The sequence below is a fragment of the Phoxinus phoxinus genome, assembly GCF_949152265.1.
Source record: "Phoxinus phoxinus genome assembly, chromosome: 1".
Classification (NCBI taxonomy): Eukaryota; Metazoa; Chordata; class Actinopteri; order Cypriniformes; family Leuciscidae; genus Phoxinus; species Phoxinus phoxinus.
The window spans coordinates 52718060-52739589 of record NC_136876.1 but is presented as its reverse complement, the minus strand read 5'-3'; the positions used below and the strand labels follow the sequence as shown (position 1 = coordinate 52739589).

The following is a 21530-nucleotide window of genomic DNA, read 5'->3' as shown; positions in this document are numbered from 1 at the left end:
CTCAGTCTATATCAGTTCCTCAAGCTCCAGCAATGCGCCTGAACACACACCTGGTTCTCAGACCAGCAGCCTATGGGCCACAGACGGGCACAAATGACAAAGTGACGCAGGACGTGAAAATGTGCGTCGGGCTGAAACTAGCAGAACACACTTGCGATAAAGAGACGTCATTGGGCCCTATCATACACGTGTATGATAGGGCCCAATGACGTCTCTTTACTGACTTCATCAACACTTTAGCACAGGTTATTATGGTTATTATGCTTAAGCTCTGACCTCCATGAACACAGAAATCACAGGTGTATTTGTCCAGAGTCTCGAGCGTGGTCACGTATGGAGCTCCTTCCACGATCTCATCCACCCACTTGATGGCTCGCACCATCTTATATCTCTCCGCCTGAGTGAACACTGGAGGACCTTTGTGCTTAGAGATCTCATCTGCTCAGAGAGAGAGAGAGAGAGAGACTCTTGGTTTGTTCGATGATATCAGTTTTGATATCGCGTCTGATAATCCTGGTTTTCATGGATATGAAATGAATGCCCCTGTTGAGAAACTCTGATGGACCCACCTATAGAAGCTTGTTTCTGCAACAAAATAAAACATTTTAAAATAAAATTTCAACTTTTTATCTAATTGTGAGTTTACAGCTCGCAATTCTGAAAATATTCCTATTTATATCACGCAATTCTGACTTTATAACACGCAATTGCGACTTTATATCACGCAATTCTGACTTTATAACACGCAATTGCGACTTTAAATCATGCAATTCTGACTTTATAACATAATTGCGACTTTATATCATATAATTCTGACTTTATAACATAATTGCGACTTTATATCATATAATTCTGACTTAATAAAACAATTGCGACTTTATATCACGCAATTCTGACTTTATATCATGCAATTCTGATTTTATAAAACGCAATTGCGACTATATCACGCAATTCTAACTTTATAACACGCAATTCTGACTTTATAACGCAATTGCGACTTTATATCATGCAATTCTGACTTTATAACACATAATTCCAACTTTATATCGTGCAATTCTGACTATAAATCACACAATTGCGACTATATCATGAATTCTTACTCGATATCATGCAATTCTGACTTTATATCACGCAATTCTGACTTTATAACACAATTGCGACTTTATATCACACAATTGCTACACTGTTAGACCTTACCGGGTTTTTTTACAGTAAAATACTGGCAACACTGTTGCGAGTAATTGCGACTTTAGATCATCTATCTATCTATCTATCTATCTATCTATCTATCTATCTATCTATCTATCTATCTATCTATCTATCTATCTATCTATCTATCTATCTATCTATCTATCTATCTATCTATCTATCTATCTATCTCACAAACAGCATTACCAGCTTCACTTATTACTAACCAGACTGACTTTAACCCCGCAATATCGTGCAATTCTAACTATAAATCACACAATTGCGACTATATCACGAACTCTTACTTTATATCATGCATTTCTGACTTTATATCACGCAATTCTTACTTTATAACACGCAATTGCGACTTTATATCACGCAATTATGACTCTAAAATGCAATTGTGACTTTATAACGCAATTGTGACTTTATAACGCGCAATTGCGACTTTATATCATGCAAATCTGACTTTATTACTCGCAATTGAAACTTTATATCATGCAATTCTGACTATATTACTCGCAATTGTGACTTTACATCACGAAATTCTGAATTTATAATACAATTGCGACTTTATATCATGCAATTCTGACTTTATATCAGCAATTCTGACTTTATAACACATAATTCCAACTTTAAATCATGCAAATCTGACTTTATAACACATAATTCCAACTTAATATCGTGCAATTCTGACTATAAATCACACAATTGCGACTATATCACAAACTCTTACTTTATATCATGCATTTCTGACTTTTTATCACGCAATTCTGACTTTATTACTCGCAATTGCAACTTTATATCACGCAATTCTGACTTTATTACTCGCAATTGCAACTTTTTATCACGCAATTCTGACTTTATTACTCGCAATTGCAACTTTATATCACGCAATTCTGACTTTATTACTCGCAATTGCGACTTTATATCACGAAATTCTGAATTTATAACACAATTGCGACTTTATATCACGCAATTGACTTCATCACAGGCAATTGCGACTTTATATCAGGCAATTCTGACTTTATATCACGCAATTCTGACTTTATTACTCGCAATTGCAACTTTATATCACGCAATTCTGACTATTACTCGCAATTGCAACTTTATATCACGCAATTCTGACTTTATTACTCGCAATTGCAACTTTATATCACGAAATTCTGACTTTATTACACAATTCTAACATTATAATACGCAATTGCTACTTTATATCACGAAATTCTGAATTTCTAACGCAATTGCGACTTTGTATTATGCAATTCTGACTTCATAACACACAATTGCGACTTTATATTACACAATTGACTTCATCACAGGCAATTGCGACTTTATATCACGCAATTCTGATTTTATATCACGCAATTCTGACTTTATTACTCGCAATTGCAACTTTATAACATGCAATTGCGACTTTATATCATATAATTCTGACTTTATATCACGCAATTCTGACTCTAAAATGCAATTCTGACTTAATATCATGCAATTCTGACTTTATATCACGCAATTCTGACAATAACACGCAATTCTGACTTTATAACACGCAATTGCAACTTTATATCACGCAATTGCGACTTTATATCATGCAATTCTGACTTTATATCAGCAATTCTTACTTTATAACACGCAATTGCGACTTTATATCACGCAATTATGACTCTAAAATGCAATTGTGACTTTATAACGCAATTGTGACTTTATAACGCAATTGTGACTTTATAACGCGCAATTGCGACTTTATATCATGCAAATCTGACTTTATTACTCGCAATTGAAACTTTATATCATGCAATTCTGACTATATTACTCGCAATTGCGACTTTACATCACGAAATTCTGAATTTATAACACAATTGCGACTTTATATCATGCAATTCTGACTTTATATCAGCAATTCTGACTTTATAACACATAATTCCAACTTTATATCATGCAAATCTGACTTTATAACACATAATTCCAACTTAATATCGTGCAATTCTGACTATAAATCACACAATTGCGACTATATCACAAACTCTTACTTTATATCATGCATTTCTGACTTTTTATCACGCAATTCTGACTTTATTACTCGCAATTGCAACTTTATATCACGCAATTCTGACTTTATTACTCGCAATTGCAACTTTTTATCACGCAATTCTGACTTTATTACTCGCAATTGCAACTTTTTATCACGCAATTCTGACTTTATTACTCGCAATTGCAACTTTATATCACGCAATTCTGACTATTACTCGCAATTGCAACTTTATATCACGCAATTCTGACTTTATTACTCGCAATTGCAACTTTATATCACGAAATTCTGACTTTATTACACAATTCTAACATTATAATACGCAATTGCTACTTTATATCACGAAATTCTGAATTTCTAACGCAATTGCGACTTTGTATTATGCAATTCTGACTTCATAACACACAATTGCGACTTTATATTACACAATTGACTTCATCACAGGCAATTGCGACTTTATATCACGCAATTCTGATTTTATATCACGCAATTCTGACTTTATTACTCGCAATTGCAACTTTATAACATGCAATTGCGACTTTATATCATATAATTCTGACTTTATATCACGCAATTCTGACTCTAAAATGCAATTCTGACTTAATATCATGCAATTCTGACTTTATATCACGCAATTCTGACAATAACACGCAATTCTGACTTTATAACACGCAATTGCAACTTTATATCACGCAATTGCGACTTTATATCATGCAATTCTGACTTTATATCAGCAATTCTTACTTTATAACACGCAATTGCGACTTTATATCACGCAATTATGACTCTAAAATGCAATTGTGACTTTATAACGCAATTGTGACTTTATAACGCAATTGTGACTTTATAACGCGCAATTGCGACTTTATATCATGCAAATCTGACTTTATTACTCGCAATTGAAACTTTATATCATGCAATTCTGACTATATTACTCGCAATTGCGACTTTACATCACGAAATTCTGAATTTATAACACAATTGCGACTTTATATCATGCAATTCTGACTTTATATCAGCAATTCTGACTTTATAACACATAATTCCAACTTTATATCATGCAAATCTGACTTTATAACACATAATTCCAACTTAATATCGTGCAATTCTGACTATAAATCACACAATTGCGACTATATCACAAACTCTTACTTTATATCATGCATTTCTGACTTTTTATCACGCAATTCTGACTTTATTACTCGCAATTGCAACTTTATATCACGCAATTCTGACTTTATTACTCGCAATTGCAACTTTTTATCACGCAATTCTGACTTTATTACTCGCAATTGCAACTTTTTATCACGCAATTCTGACTTTATTACTCGCAATTGCAACTTTATATCACGCAATTCTGACTTTATTACTCGCAATTGCGACTTTATATCACGAATATCTGAATTTATAACACAATTGCGACTTTATATCACGCAATTGACTTCATCACAGGCAATTGCGACTTTATATCATGCAATTCTGACTTTATATCACGCAATTCTGACTTTATTACTCGCAATTGCAACTTTATATCACGCAATTCTGACTTTATTACTCGCAATTGCAACTTTATATCACGCAATTCTGACTTTATTACTCGCAATTGCAACTTTATATCACGAAATTCTGACTTTATTACACAATTCTAACATTATAATACGCAATTGCTACTTTATATCACGAAATTCTGAATTTCTAACGCAATTGCGACTTTGTATTATGCAATTCTGACTTCATAACACACAATTGCGACTTTATATTACACAATTGACTTCATCACAGGCAATTGCGACTTTATATCACGCAATTCTGATTTTATATCACGCAATTCTGACTTTATTACTCGTAATTGCAACTTTATAACATGCAATTGCGACTTTATATCATATAATTCTGACTTTATATCACGCAATTCTGACTCTAAAATGCAATTCTGACTTTATATCATGCAATTCTGACATTATATCACGCAATTCTGACAATAACACGCAATTCTGACTTTATAACACGCAATTGCAACTTTATCACGCAATTGCGACTTTATGACATAATTGCGACTTTATATAATATAATTCTGACTTTATATCATGCAATTCTGACTTTATATCACTCAATTCTGACTTTATAACACGCAATTGCGACTTTAAATCATGCAATTCTGACTTTATAACATAAATGCGACTTTATATCATATAATTCTGACTTAATAACACAATTGTGACTTTATATCACGCAATTCTGACTTTATATCACGCAATTCTGACTTTATAACACAATTGCGACTTTATATCACGCAATTGCTACTTTATATCACGCAATTCTGACTTTATAACACACAATTGCGACTTTATTTCACGCATTTCTGACTTTATAACACGCAATTGCGACTTTATATCACGTAAGTCTGACTTTATTACACACAATTGCGACTTTATAACACACAATTGCGACTTTATATTACGCAATTGACTTCATAATATACAATTGCGACTTTATATCATGCAATTCTGACTTTATTACTCGCAATTGCAACTTTATATCACGCAATTCTGACTTTATTACTCGCAATTGCAACTTTATATCACACAATTCTGACTTTATAACACGCAATTGCGACTTTACATCATGCAATTCTGAATTTATAACATACAATTGCGACTTTATATCACGAAATTCTGAATTTATAACGCAATTGCGACTTTATATCATGCAATTCTGACTTTATAACACATAATTCCAACTTTTATCGTGCAATTCTGACTATAAATCACACAATTGCGACTATATCATGAATTCTTACTCTATATCATGCAATTCTGACTTTATATCACGCAATTCTGACTTTATAACACAATTACGACTTTATATCACACAATTGCTACTTTATATCACGCAATTCTGACTTTATAACATGCAATTGCAACTTTATATCATGCAATTCTGACTTTATAACACGCAATTGTGACTTTATATCACGCAACTCTGACTTTATTTCACGCAATTCTGACTTTATAACACGCAATTGTGACATTATATCATGCAATTCTGACTTTATATCACGCAATTCTGACTTTATAACACAATTGCGACTTTATATTACGCAATTGCTACTTTATATCACGCAATTCTGACTTTATAACGCGCAATTGCGACTTTATAACACACAATTGCGACTTTATATTACGCAATTGACTTCATAATATACAATTGCGACTTTATATCATGCAATTCTGACTTTATTACTCGCAATTGCAACTTTATATCACGCAATTCTGACTTTATTACTCGCAATTGCAACTTTATATCACACAATTCTGACTTTATAACACGCAATTGCGACTTTACATCATGCAATTCTGAATTTATAACATACAATTGCGACTTTATATCACGAAATTCTGAATTTATAACGCAATTGCGACTTTATATCATGCAATTCTGACTTTATAACACATAATTCCAACTTTTATCGTGCAATTCTGACTATAAATCACACAATTGCGACTATATCATGAATTCTTACTCTATATCATGCAATTCTGACTTTATATCACGCAATTCTGACTTTATAACACAATTACGACTTTATATCACACAATTGCTACTTTATATCTCGCAATTCTGACTTTATAACATGCAATTGCAACTTTATATCATGCAATTCTGACTTTATAACACGCAATTGTGACTTTATATCACGCAACTCTGACTTTATTTCACGCAATTCTGACTTTATAACACGCAATTGTGACATTATATCATGCAATTCTGACTTTATATCACGCAATTCTGACTTTATAACGCGCAATTGCGACTTTATATCACGCAATTCTGACTTTATAACGCGCAATTGCGACTTTATATCACGCAATTGCTACTTTATATCACGCAATTCTGACTTTATAACGCGCAATTGCGACTTTATATTACGCAATTGCTACTTTATATCACGCAATTCTGACTTTATAACGCGCAATTGCGACTTTATATCACGCAATTCTGACTTTATAACACAATTGCGACTTTATATCACGCAATTGCTACTTTATATCACGCAATTCTGACTTTATAACGCGCAATTGCGACTTTATATCATGCATTTCTGACTTTATTACTCGCAATTGCAACTTTATATCACGCAATTCTGACTATATTACTCGCAATTGCGACTTTATATCACGAAATTCTGAATTTATAACGCAATTGCGACTTTATATCATGCAATTCTGACTTTATATCAGCAATTCTGACTTTATAACACATAATTCCAACTTTATATCATGCAAATCTGACTTTATAACACATAATTCCAACTTAATATCGTTCAATTCTGACTATAAATCACACAATTGCGACTATATCACGAACTCTTACTTTATATCATGCATTTCTGACTTTATATCACGCAATTCTTACTTTATAACACGCAATTGCGACTTTATATCACGCAATTATGACTCTAAAATGCAATTGTGACTTTATAACGCAATTGTGACTTTATAACGCAATTGTGACTTTATAACGCGCAATTGCGACTTTATATCATGCAATTCTGACTTTATTACTCGCAATTGCAACTTTATATCACGCAATTCTGACTATATTACTCGCAATTGCGACTTTACATCACGAAATTCTGAATTTATAACACAATTGCGACTTTATATCATGCAATTCTGACTTTATATCAGCAATTCTGACTTTATAACACATAATTACAACTTTATATCATGCAAATCTGACTTTATAACACATAATTCCAACTTAATATCGTGCAATTCTGACTATAAATCACACAATTGCGACTATATCACAAACTCTTACTTTATATCATGCATTTCTGACTTTATATCACGCAATTCTTACTTTATAACACGCAATTGCGACTTTATATCACGCAATTCTGACTCTAAAATGCAATTCTGACTTTATAATGCAATTGCGACTTTATATCATGCAATTCTGACTTTATAACACGCAATTGTAACTTTACATCATGCAATTCTGACTTTATAACATGCAATTGCAACTTTATATCATGCAATTCTGACTATAACACGTAATTCTGACTTTATAACACGCAAGTGCAACTTTATATCACGCAATTGCGACTTTATATCACGCAATTCTTACTTTATATCACACTATTCTGACTATAACACGCAATTCTGACTTTATTACACGCAAGTGCAACTTTATACAGTATTACGCAATTGCGACTTTATATCATGCAATTCTGACTTAATATCACACTGTTAGCCCTTACTGTAGAAAAAGCCCACATTCTTACAATATCATACCATTTTCCATTAAAACAGTAATATACAGGAATATACCTACACTGTAAAAAAAATCCCGTATTTTTTACGGAATAATGCTGGCAACTTTGGTTGCCAGAACAATTCTGTAAAAAATACATTAAAACTGTAATCACCTTTACGGAGCAGCATGTAAGTTTTACATTTTAAACTGGTATATTTAACAATGGATTTCAGCAATATTGACATGGCCATAAAGTTATTGAACAAATTCCTTCAGTAAGAATTGAAAACACCTGATGTTAACAAGCAGAATCACTGAAGGAGAAAACCATAATTAAAGTCACCATTATGGAGATGAGTGTGTGTTTTAGTTGGGCTCTTTACCCTTAAATTATTACTTTAAGTTTTTGTTTGGCTGTTGTATATGAGCTATAACAGCAGATGAACAAATAGAAAAGGTGATCTGATGATGTTGGTTGTGTTTTAACATAATCATCAATTCACAATCATTTAACCTGAATCACTGAACTCATATGAGTTAGGTTTATTTTATTAACTTTAGCTGCATAATATGTTTAGCCTTTTCAATGAAATTCAAATAATCAAATCAATAAAAATAAAAAAACATGTATGCATATTAAAAAATGTTTTGGCAACACAGACATATCAAGATTTAGCGTATGAATCTCAGCAATGGTGACAAACAGATCACCTCTGATCATAAGCTCATTATTTATTCATGCAGCAATGCATGATGGGAGCCATGAATGAGTTTTGATTGGTAAAACCCAGAATGCACTGCAACATGCTTTATAAATGTCACCATTGTTGAGATACACAGGCTGATTATTGATGTCTGTGTGTCTCTTTTTTGAACAAGATAAACTTTTTAGAAATGATTTGGATTACATTGTAAAAGTTAATAATATTATGGTGTTCAATGACGGTACTACTATTGATAATAAAGTAACCTAACTCATGAATTGGACTCTATATGAGTTCAGTGATTCAGGTCAAATGATTGTGGAATAATGATTATGTTAGAACACAACCAACACCATCAGATCACCTTTTCTCTTTGTTCATCATCTGCTGTTATAACTCATGTACAACAGCCAAACAAAACTTAATGTTAATAATTTAAGGGTAAAGAGCCCAACTAAAACACACACTGATCTCCATAATGGTGACTTTAATTATGGTTTTCTCCTTCAGTGATTCTGCTTGTTAACATCAGGTGTTTTCAATTCTTACTGAAGGAATTTGTTCAATAACTTTATGGCCATGTCAATATTGCTGAAATCCATTGTTAAATATACGAGTTTAAAATGTAAAACTTACATGCTGCTCCGTAAAGGTGATTACAGTTTTAATGTATTTTTTACAGAATTGTTCTGGCAACCAAAGTTGCCAGCATTATTCCGTAAAAAATACGGGATTTTTTTTACAGTGTACAGGAATATACTGTGAATTAACAGCGCTCAAAGTCGACACTCAGAGGCTGTGTTCCCAATCACACCCTATACCCTCATTCACTATTCCCTACACTAGTTCACTAATATAGTCCACTTGACTGAGTGAATGAAAAGAAGTGAGTGAATTGAGACACTGATGAACTCCTGATAAGCAGAATCACTGAAGGACAGAGAAACAAGAACAGAAAAAAGAGAAACACAAGAACTAAAACTGACTTCCAGCCACACTGAGTGTGAAACCAGTTTAACATTATTTATTTCAAGTTCTTGTTGAGAATGAACAGGGATTTAGTTAATAATAAAGTTTGTTGTCACCATGATGGAGATCCATATTTGCTTTAGTTGGTCTCTTGTACCTTGACTTCAAAACTTCTTACATTCTTCTCTCTCTGGCTGTTGTAACATTGAGTTTATAAAGCACATTTGTTACAGCAAGAAAAAGTCAAGGGGAAGTTGATCAGGAGTTTTTTGGTTTTGTGATTTCAAAATTATACATGATTTATTACTTTTTTAACTTATGTGAGCTGTGAATTTCTGGTTTAATACCATATATCTGATAATCTACAACATGAAATACAGCAATATTTCTGTAATCAGGTCAAATGAAAATTTTGGAAATCATATAGTGCATTAAAATTGTATTAACTCCTGCTTGACTCACGCACACACAAGACATCAACAATCAGCATATGAATCTCAACAATGGTGATGATCAGAAGTTTCATGTCGCAATGCATGCTGGGTACCAGGATAGTATAAAACTCCCAGCATGCTCTGCTGCATGAATAATAATTAAAAATATATATATTCCTACCATTGTTGAGATGCATGTTCTAATATGTGATATTTCTGTGTTTCTACAAGACAATGTAGCCCTTTTATTTTTGGTTATGCATGTGTTAAATAAATTAGTCATTGTTGCTGTTGTTTCACAGTGGTGGTAATGTAACACTTTTGATTGAGAATTAAAGTCTGAATGAGTGAGAACTAATTTCTTAGTGATTGGACAGGCCACATAATGATTTTGTCATGATAGTGAATATAACCACAATCATTCACGAACTGTGTGTGTGCACAAGTGTGACTTGCAAAAACACAGCTCAAGCAGTAAGAGAAAAAATAATGTGTTGGCATCAGCGACCCAACTAAAGCAAACACTGATCTCTATAATGGTAACTTTAAATCAAACATTTTCAATTAAACATCTCAATAACAACTTCTACAGATATATGACAGAAATAAAGTCAAACTGGTTAATAATACGTGTAATAATGTGTTATGGCTGGAAGTCAGTTGTAGTTCTTGTGTTTCTCTATTTTCTGTTCTTGTGTTCCTCTTTCCTTCAGTGATTCTGCTTGTTAACAGCAGGTGTTCATCACTAATGCTCAACAATCACTTACATATTCTCTTAATTATCTCACTGCAACACTGCGTCAATGTTACTTTTTACTCTTTGTAGTGCGGATGTTCCTGTGGGGTTGAAAGGGTTAACAGTGTAAGATAAAAAGACACACCCACAAAATGTATTTTAACAGTAATAAACTGTAAGTTATAAAACAGGTTTATACTGGCAACACTGTTGCCAGTAGTTTACTGTAAAATTTTGTTTTTTGGGTCACCATTGTGCTGAAGAGTAGAGCCTGTGCTTTAGTCCAGGAGAAGATCTAGAAACATCGATGATACGCTGCATGTTGCTTTATTTAACAGAGTGTAATTGCTGGTTCAGTGGAAATCTTTTTATGTACTTAAGTTTTTTAATGGTTTCTAATGGAAGTTCTTAACTATTTTCTCACATTATTAATGCATTACACATTTTAGTTTTACACATTTAAATTACAGTTGGTCAATTTAAGGCAGTCGGTTTCTGCAAGAGAAATTAGTTTTAAGTCAAATTTTAATTTAGTGCATTTTACAGTAACAAACTGTATAATACAGTAAATAACTGTACAAATAACAGTAAATTACTGGCAACAGTGTTGCCAGTATTTTACTGTAAAAAAACCCGGTAAGGTCTAACAGTGCACGCAATTTTTACTTTTTGACACACAATTGCGACTTTATACAGGGCCGGATTAAGAGTTCAGGGGCCCCTGGGCACAATGACTTGGAGGACCAATGGGGACCAGCAACCGCCCGGTTAGCCACACTCCTCAAAATATCTTCTTTTGTGTTCAGCACAAGAAAGAAATTAATACATGTATGGAACAACATTAGAGTGAGTGAGTAAATAATGACATCATTTTTATTTTTGGGTAACTGTCCCTTTAAGGACAAGCGGCAGCATGTTTACTATTAGGGCTACTGTCTCTTTAAGATCTGCCCGCGACGAGTCTAATATACACGCATTTGAAAAGCAGATTTTTTTTCTTATTTTTTCTACTCTTCTTTCACTTTAGACATAACCAACTTTGTTTATGTAAACCTTGAGTGTATTTGACAGTATTAGAGCAATAAGACTCGAAAGATAACTTAGTCCAGTAACAGGCGCTGTTAGACAGGCTTTTAGTGCATGTACGCGTCGGGGTGTAACGTTATTGCGCTCAGAAAAGCGCCCGTTAGAACAGCGCATCAGCAGCGAATGACATGTTTAACCGACAAGGCTTTAAAGCACATGCAAATAATTAATTTTTATGAACTACAGTGTCCCGTTCCTCTGCATTTGATGTAAATATACGTCGCGCTGTACAGTAGGCTATGTTGAGACGGAGGCGCCAGAACTGCAAACTGATAGAATGCACGATCCTACGATATTTCTTCAAAAGCAGATCGTGGAGACATTTTAATCATAATATTTGACATAATATTTGACGGTGCCCAGGGCCCCTTAGATGTCCTGGGCCCCTGGGCAATTGCCCAGTTGCCCTAATGGTTAATCCGGCCCTGACTTTATATCACGCAATTCTGACTTTATAACATGCAATTACAACTTTATATCACGCAATTGTGACTTTATAACACACTTTTCTGACTGTAAAATGCAATTCTGAATTTATAACACATTTATGACTTTATATCTCAAAATTCTGACTTTATAACAGACAATTGCGACTTTATATCATGAAATTCTGAATTTATAACGAAATTGGGACTTTATAATAAGCAAGACTTTATATCAGAAGACTTTATAAAACACAATTGCGACTTTATATTATGCAATTCTGACTTTATAACACACAATTGCGACGTTATATTACGCAATTGACTTCATCACAGGCAATTGCGACTTTATATCATGCAATTCTGACTTTATAACTCACAATTGCAACTTTATATCACGCAATTCTGACTTTATTACTCGCAATTGCAACTTTATATCACGCAATTCTGACTTTATTACTCGCAATTGCAACTTTATATCACGCAATTCTGACTTTATTACACAATTCTAACATTATAATATGCAATTGCGACTTTATATCACGAAATTCTGAATTTATAACACAATTGCGACTTTATATCACGCAATTGACTTCATCACAGGCAATTGCGACTTTATATCATGCAATTCTGACTTTATATCACGCAATTCTGACTTTATTACTCGCAATTGCAACTGTATATCACGCAATTCTGACTTTATTACTCGCAATTGGAACTTTATATCACGCAATTCTGACTTTATTACTCGCAATTGCGACTTTATATCACGCAATTCTGACTTTATTACTCGCAATTGCGACTTTATATCACGAAATTCTGAATTTAAAACACAATTGCGACTTTATATCACGCAATTGACTTCATCACAGGCAATTACGACTTTATATCACGCAATTCTGACTTTATAACACACAATTGCGACTTTATATTACGCAATTGACTTCATCACAGGCAATTGCGACTTTATATCATGCAATTCTGACTATATCACGCAATTCTGACTTTATTACTCGCAATTGCAACTTTATATCACGCAATTCTGACTTTATTACTCGCAATAGCAACTTTATATCACGCAATTCTGACTTTATTACTCGCAATTGCAACTTTATATCACGAAATTCTGACTTTATTACACAATTCTAACATTATAATACGCAATTGCGACTTTATATCACGAAATTCTGAATTTATAACGCAATTGCGACTTTGTATTATGCAATTCTGACTTTATAACACACAATTGCGACTTTATATTGCACAATTGACTTCATCACAGGCAATTCTGACTTTATATCACGCAATTCTGACAATAACACGCAATTCTGACTTTATAACACGCAATTGCAACTTTATATCACGCAATTGCGACTTTATATCATGCAATTCTGAATTTATAACGAAATTGGGACTTTATAATAAGCAAGACTTTATATCAGAAGACTTTATAAAACACAATTGCGACTTTATATTATGCAATTCTGACTTTATAACACACAATTGCGACGTTATATTACGCAATTGACTTCATCACAGGCAATTGCGACTTTATATCATGCAATTCTGACTTTATACCTCACAATTGCTATTATATCACGCAATTCTGACTTTATAACTCGCAATTGCAACTTTATATCACGCAATTCTGACTTTATTACTCGCAATTGCAACTTTATATCACGCAATTCTGACTTTATTACTCGCAATTGCAACTTTATATCACGCAATTCTGACTTTATTACACAATTCTAACATTATAATACGCAATTGCGACTTTATATCACGAAATTCTGAATTTATAACACAATTGCGACTTTATATCACGCAATTGACTTCATCACAGGCAATTGCGACTTTATATCATGCAATTCTGACTTTATATCACGCAATTCTGACTTTATAACACACAATTCCGACTTTATATTACGCAATTGACTTCATCACAGGCAATTGCGACTTTATATCATGCAATTCTGACTTTATATCACGCAATTCTGACTTTATTACTCGCAATTGCAACTGTATATCACGCAATTCTGACTTTATTACTCGCAATTGCAACTTTATATCACGCAATTCTGACTTTATTACTCGCAATTGCGACTTTATATCACGCAATTCTGACTTTATTACTCGCAATTGCGACTTTATATCACGAAATTCTGAATTTAAAACACAATTGCGACTTTATATCACGCAATTGACTTCATCACAGGCAATTATGACTTTATATCACGCAATTCTGACTTTATAACACACAATTGCGACTTTATATCATGCAATTCTGACTTCATCACAGGCAATTCTGACTTTATTACTCGCAATTGCAACTTTATATCACGCAATTCTGACTTTATTACTCGCAATTGCAACTTTATATCACGAAATTCTGACTTTATTACACAATTCTAACATTATAATACGCAATTGCGACTTTATATCACGAAATTCTGAATTTATAACGCAATTGCGACTTTGTATTATGCAATTCTGACTTTATAACACACAATTGCGACTTTATATTGCACAATTGACTTCATCACAGGCAATTGCGACTTTATATCACGCAATTCTGATTTTATATCACGCAATTCTGACTTTATTACTCGCAATTGCAACTTTATAACATGCAATTGCGACTTTATATCACGCAATTCTGACTTTATTACACAATTCTAACATTATAATACGCAATTGCGACTTTATATCACGAAATTCTGAATTTATAACACAATTGCGACTTTATATCACGCAATTGACTTCATCACAGGCAATTGCGACTTTATATCATGCAATTCTGACTTTATATCACGCAATTCTGACTTTATTACTCGCAATTGCAACTGTATATCACGCAATTCTGACTTTATTACTCGCAATTGGAACTTTATATCACGCAATTCTGACTTTATTACTCGCAATTGCGACTTTATATCACGCAATTCTGACTTTATTACTCGCAATTGCGACTTTATATCACGAAATTCTGAATTTAAAACACAATTGCGACTTTATATCACGCAATTGACTTCATCACAGGCAATTACGACTTTATATCACGCAATTCTGACTTTATAACACACAATTGCGACTTTATATTACGCAATTGACTTCATCACAGGCAATTGCGACTTTATATCATGCAATTCTGACTATATCACGCAATTCTGACTTTATTACTCGCAATTGCAACTTTATATCACGCAATTCTGACTTTATTACTCGCAATAGCAACTTTATATCACGCAATTCTGACTTTATTACTCGCAATTGCAACTTTATATCACGAAATTCTGACTTTATTACACAATTCTAACATTATAATACGCAATTGCGACTTTATATCACGAAATTCTGAATTTATAACGCAATTGCGACTTTGTATTATGCAATTCTGACTTTATAACACAATTGCGACTTTATATTGCACAATTGACTTCATCACAGGCAATTCTGACTTTATATCACGCAATTCTGACAATAACACGCAATTCTGACTTTATAACACGCAATTGCAACTTTATATCACGCAATTGCGACTTTATATCATGCAATTCTGAATTTATAACGAAATTGGGACTTTATAATAAGCAAGACTTTATATCAGAAGACTTTATAAAACACAATTGCGACTTTATATTATGCAATTCTGACTTTATAACACACAATTGCGACGTTATATTACGCAATTGACTTCATCACAGGCAATTGCGACTTTATATCATGCAATTCTGACTTTATACCTCACAATTGCTATTATATCACGCAATTCTGACTTTATAACTCGCAATTGCAACTTTATATCACGCAATTCTGACTTTATTACTCGCAATTGCAACTTTATATCACGCAATTCTGACTTTATTACTCGCAATTGCAACTTTATATCACGCAATTCTGACTTTATTACACAATTCTAACATTATAATACGCAATTGCGACTTTATATCACGAAATTCTGAATTTATAACACAATTGCGACTTTATATCACGCAATTGACTTCATCACAGGCAATTGCGACTTTATATCATGCAATTCTGACTTTATATCACGCAATTCTGACTTTATAACACACAATTCCGACTTTATATTACGCAATTGACTTCATCACAGGCAATTGCGACTTTATATCATGCAATTCTGACTTTATATCACGCAATTCTGACTTTATTACTCGCAATTGCAACTGTATATCACGCAATTCTGACTTTATTACTCGCAATTGCAACTTTATATCACGCAATTCTGACTTTATTACTCGCAATTGCGACTTTATATCACGCAATTCTGACTTTATTACTCGCAATTGCGACTTTATATCACGAAATTCTGAATTTAAAACACAATTGCGACTTTATATCACGCAATTGACTTCATCACAGGCAATTATGACTTTATATCACGCAATTCTGACTTTATAACACACAATTGCGACTTTATATTACGCAATTGACTTCATCACAGGCAATTGCGACTTTATATCATGCAATTCTGACTATATCACTCAATTCTGACTTTATTACTCGCAATTGCAACTTTATATCACGCAATTCTGACTTTATTACTCGCAATTGCAACTTTATATCACGAAATTCTGACTTTATTACACAATTCTAACATTATAATACGCAATTGCGACTTTATATCACGAAATTCTGAATTTATAACGCAATTGCGACTTTGTATTATGCAATTCTGACTTTATAACACACAATTGCGACTTTATATTGCACAATTGACTTCATCACAGGCAATTGCGACTTTATATCACGCAATTCTGATTTTATATCACGCAATTCTGACTTTATTACTCGCAATTGCAACTTTATAACATGCAATTGCGACTTTATATCATATAATTCTGACTTTATATCACGCAATTCTGACTCTAAAATGCAATTCTGAATTAATATCATGCAATTCTGACTTTATATCACGCAATTCTGACAATAACACGCAATTCTGACTTTATAACACGCAATTGCAACTTTATATCACGCAATTGCGACTTTATATCATGCAATTCTGACTTTATAACACGCAATTGCGACTTTATATCATGCAATTCTGACTTTATAACACGCAATTGCGACTTTATATCACGCAATTCGGACAATAACACGCAATTCTGACTTTATAACACGCAATTGCAACTTTATATCACACAATTGCGACTTTATATCATGCAATTCTGACTTAATATCACGCAATTTTGCTTTTTAACACACAATTGCGACTTTATATCAGGTAATTCTGACTATAACGTGCAATTCTGACTTTATAACATGCATTTGCAACTTTATAACACACAATTCTGACTCTAAAATTCAATTCTGACTTTATATATCACGCAATTTTGACTCTTAAATGCAATTCTGACCTTATATCACGCAATTGCGAATTTATAACACAATTCTGACTCTAAAATGCAATTCTGACTTAAAATCACGCAATTTTTGACTTTATAACATGCAATTCTGACTTTATAACACATAATTCCAACTTTATATCGTGCAATTCTGACTATAAATCACACAATTGCGACTATATCATGAATTCTTACTCTTTATCATGCAATTCTGACTTTATATCACGCAATTCTGACTTTATAACACAATTGCGACTTTATATCACACAATTGCTACTTTATATCACGCAATTCTGACTTTATAACATGCAATTGCAACTTTATATCATGCAATTCTGACTTTATAACACGCAATTGTGACTTGATATCACGCAACTCTGACTTTATTTCACGCAATTCTGACTTTATAACACGCAATTGTGACATTATATCATGCAATTCTGAATTTATTTCACGCAATTCTGACTTTATAACACGCAATTGCGACTTTCTAACACACAATTGCGACTTTATATTACGCAATTGACTTCATAATACGCAATTGCGACTTTATATCATGAAATTCTGACTCTAAAATGCAATTCTGACTCTAAAATGCGATTCTGACTTTATAACAAAATTACGACTTAATTTCATGCAATTTTGACTTTATAACTCGCAACTGCGACTATATATCACCAAATGGACTTTAGAAACATGCAATTGCGACTTTATACGACTCAATTGCGAGTTTATAACTCACAAATCTGACTTTATAACACACAATTGCGACTTTATATCACAAATTTTGACTTTATAACTCACAATTGCGACTTTACATCACGCAATTCTGACTATAGCACGCAATTCTGACTTTATAACACGCAATTGTGACTTTATAACACACAATTGTGACTTTATATCACGCAATTCTAACTATAACACGCAATTCTGACTTTAAAACACGTAATTGCGACTTTATATTGCAATTCTGATTTTATATCACGCAATTGCGACTTTATATCACGCAATTCTGACTCTAAAATGCAATTCTGACTTTATATCATGCAATTCTGACTTTATATCACGCAATTCTGACTCTAAAATGCGATTCTGACTTTATAACAAAATTACGACTTAATTTCATGTAATTTTGACTTTATAACACGCAATTCTGACTATAACTCGCAATTCTGACTCCATAAAACGCAATTGTGACTTTACATAACGCAATTCTGACTTAATATCACGCAATTGCGACTTTATATCACGCAATTCTGACTAACACGCAATTCTGACTTTATATAATGCAATTCTGAATTTATATCACGCAATTCTGGCTATAACACGCAATTCTGACTTTATAATACGCATTTGCGACTATATAACGCGATTTTGATTTTATATCACGCAATTGCGACTTTATATAACGCAATTCTGACTTAATATCACGCAATTCTGACTATAACACGCAATTCTGACTTTATAACACGCTTTTGCGACTATATAACGCAATTTTGATTTTACATCACGCAGTTCTGACTTTATAACTCGCAACTGCGACTATATCACCAAATAGACTTTAGAAACATGCAAATGCGACTTTATACGACGCAATTGCGAGTTTATAACTCACAAATCTGACTTTATAACACACAATTGCGACTTTATATCACACATTTTGACTTTATAACTCACAATTGCGACTTTATATCACGCAATTCTGACTATAACACGCAATTCTGACTTTATAACACGCAATTTTGACTTTATAACACACAATTGTGACTTTATATCACGCAATTCTAACTATAACACGCAATTCTGACTTTATAACACGTAATTGCGACTTTATATTGCAATTCTGATTTTATATCACGCAATTGACTTTATAAGACGCAATTGCGAGTTTATATCTCACAATTCTGACTTTATAACACACTTTATATCACAAATTTTTACTTTATAACTCACAATTGCAACTTTTTTATAAAGTCAGATTTGTCCGATGTAAACTCGCAATTTTGAGAAAAAAATCTGAATTGTGAGATAAAAAGTCACAATTACCTTTTTTATTTTTCATTCTGTGGCAGAAACAATAATATCCTAATATATCCATAATATAATAATATAATAATAATATCCTAATATAAACATTCAAAATTCTATTTCAATCAAGCTTTCATTCCACTTACAGTAATGTGTAAACTCGGATGTGTGCAAACTATTCAAACATTTGAAGGATGCCATTGATTGAAAGCCTGTTGTTCTATCATGATCAAATGCACCATGCAAACAGAAAAAAGAAGCACCTTTTCATAGGGTGTGTGTGTGTGTGTGTGTGTGTGTCCTCACCGTCAGTGTGCACTCCAACAATGAGGTAGTCTCCCATAGCCTTGGCTTGTCGAAGTTGGTTGGAATGACCATAATGGACCATGTCATAGCTAAGAAGAAGAGAAGATGAATGAAGACAGATGTTAATATCTATCTATCTATCTATCTATCTATCTATCTATCTATCTATCTATCTATCTATCTATCTATCTATCTATCTATCTATCTATCTATCTATCTATCTATCTATCTATCTATCTATCTATCTATCTATCTATCTATCTCACAAACAGCATTACCAGCTTCACTTATTACTAACCAGACTGACTTTATTTCTGTCAGACGTGTACAGAAGTTCTTATTGAGAATTAACAGATGTTACAATTAATTCAAAGTACAAGTTTTTTTGCTTTGTGACAAACTCATTATCATATACTTTTTCTTTTTTCGTTTCTTTACTTTTTTATCGTGCTTTTGTTTTTTAGTCATTTTCTCAATGGCGATTCTCATCATAAATGAAATAGAGTAATTAAAAAACACTATAAAGAACCATAATTTCACCATAATATGATTTTGGAGTGAAATATGTGCTAAACATGTTTCTTGAGATGAATAAAAAAAAAATGTATTTACTTAATTATCTTTATTTGACCAGGAGAAAATACTCACTGAGATTAAAATCTCTTTTACAGGCCAAGTTTGCATACAATTTATATATCATACAATACAATCCGACAAGCTTCATGTTTTAGCTTCGTCTCATTCTGAAGAAGTAAAAGTGCTTATTTGAAGGAGGTTTAACCAAGCTCAGTTCTGGCAGAGGGCACACACACACATTGTAACTCGATTGAGAACATAATGAGTAATTGCCAGGTGATTTCTGTTGAATAAAACAACAAAGATAAGAGGGCAGATAACAGATATAGCTTTATATATCAGCAAATACCACTGCATTTTTTACTTCATATATACAACAAAGGCCATTTATTGCCTCCATCAAGCAACCCTTTTGTAT

At 32.8% G+C, this 21530-nt stretch overlaps 1 protein-coding gene across 3 annotated transcripts in view; it reads right to left on the bottom strand.

The window, feature by feature from the left end:
- LOC306997105 (ethanolamine-phosphate cytidylyltransferase-like) overlaps positions 1–21530 on the bottom strand; it is a 56827-nt gene that overhangs the window by 16156 nt on the left and 19141 nt on the right. Inside the window, exons 2-3 of one of the 3 annotated variants that reach the window (XM_079610192.1) lie at positions 20537–20625; positions 277–438 (exon numbers count right to left, since the gene is read on the bottom strand). In XM_079610192.1, coding sequence (XP_079466318.1) covers positions 277–438; positions 20537–20625 — 251 coding nt within the window. The remainder of the gene's footprint in view (positions 1–276; positions 439–20536; positions 20626–21530) is intronic. The other 2 variants (XM_079610194.1, XM_079610193.1) reach the window with 2 other exon arrangements.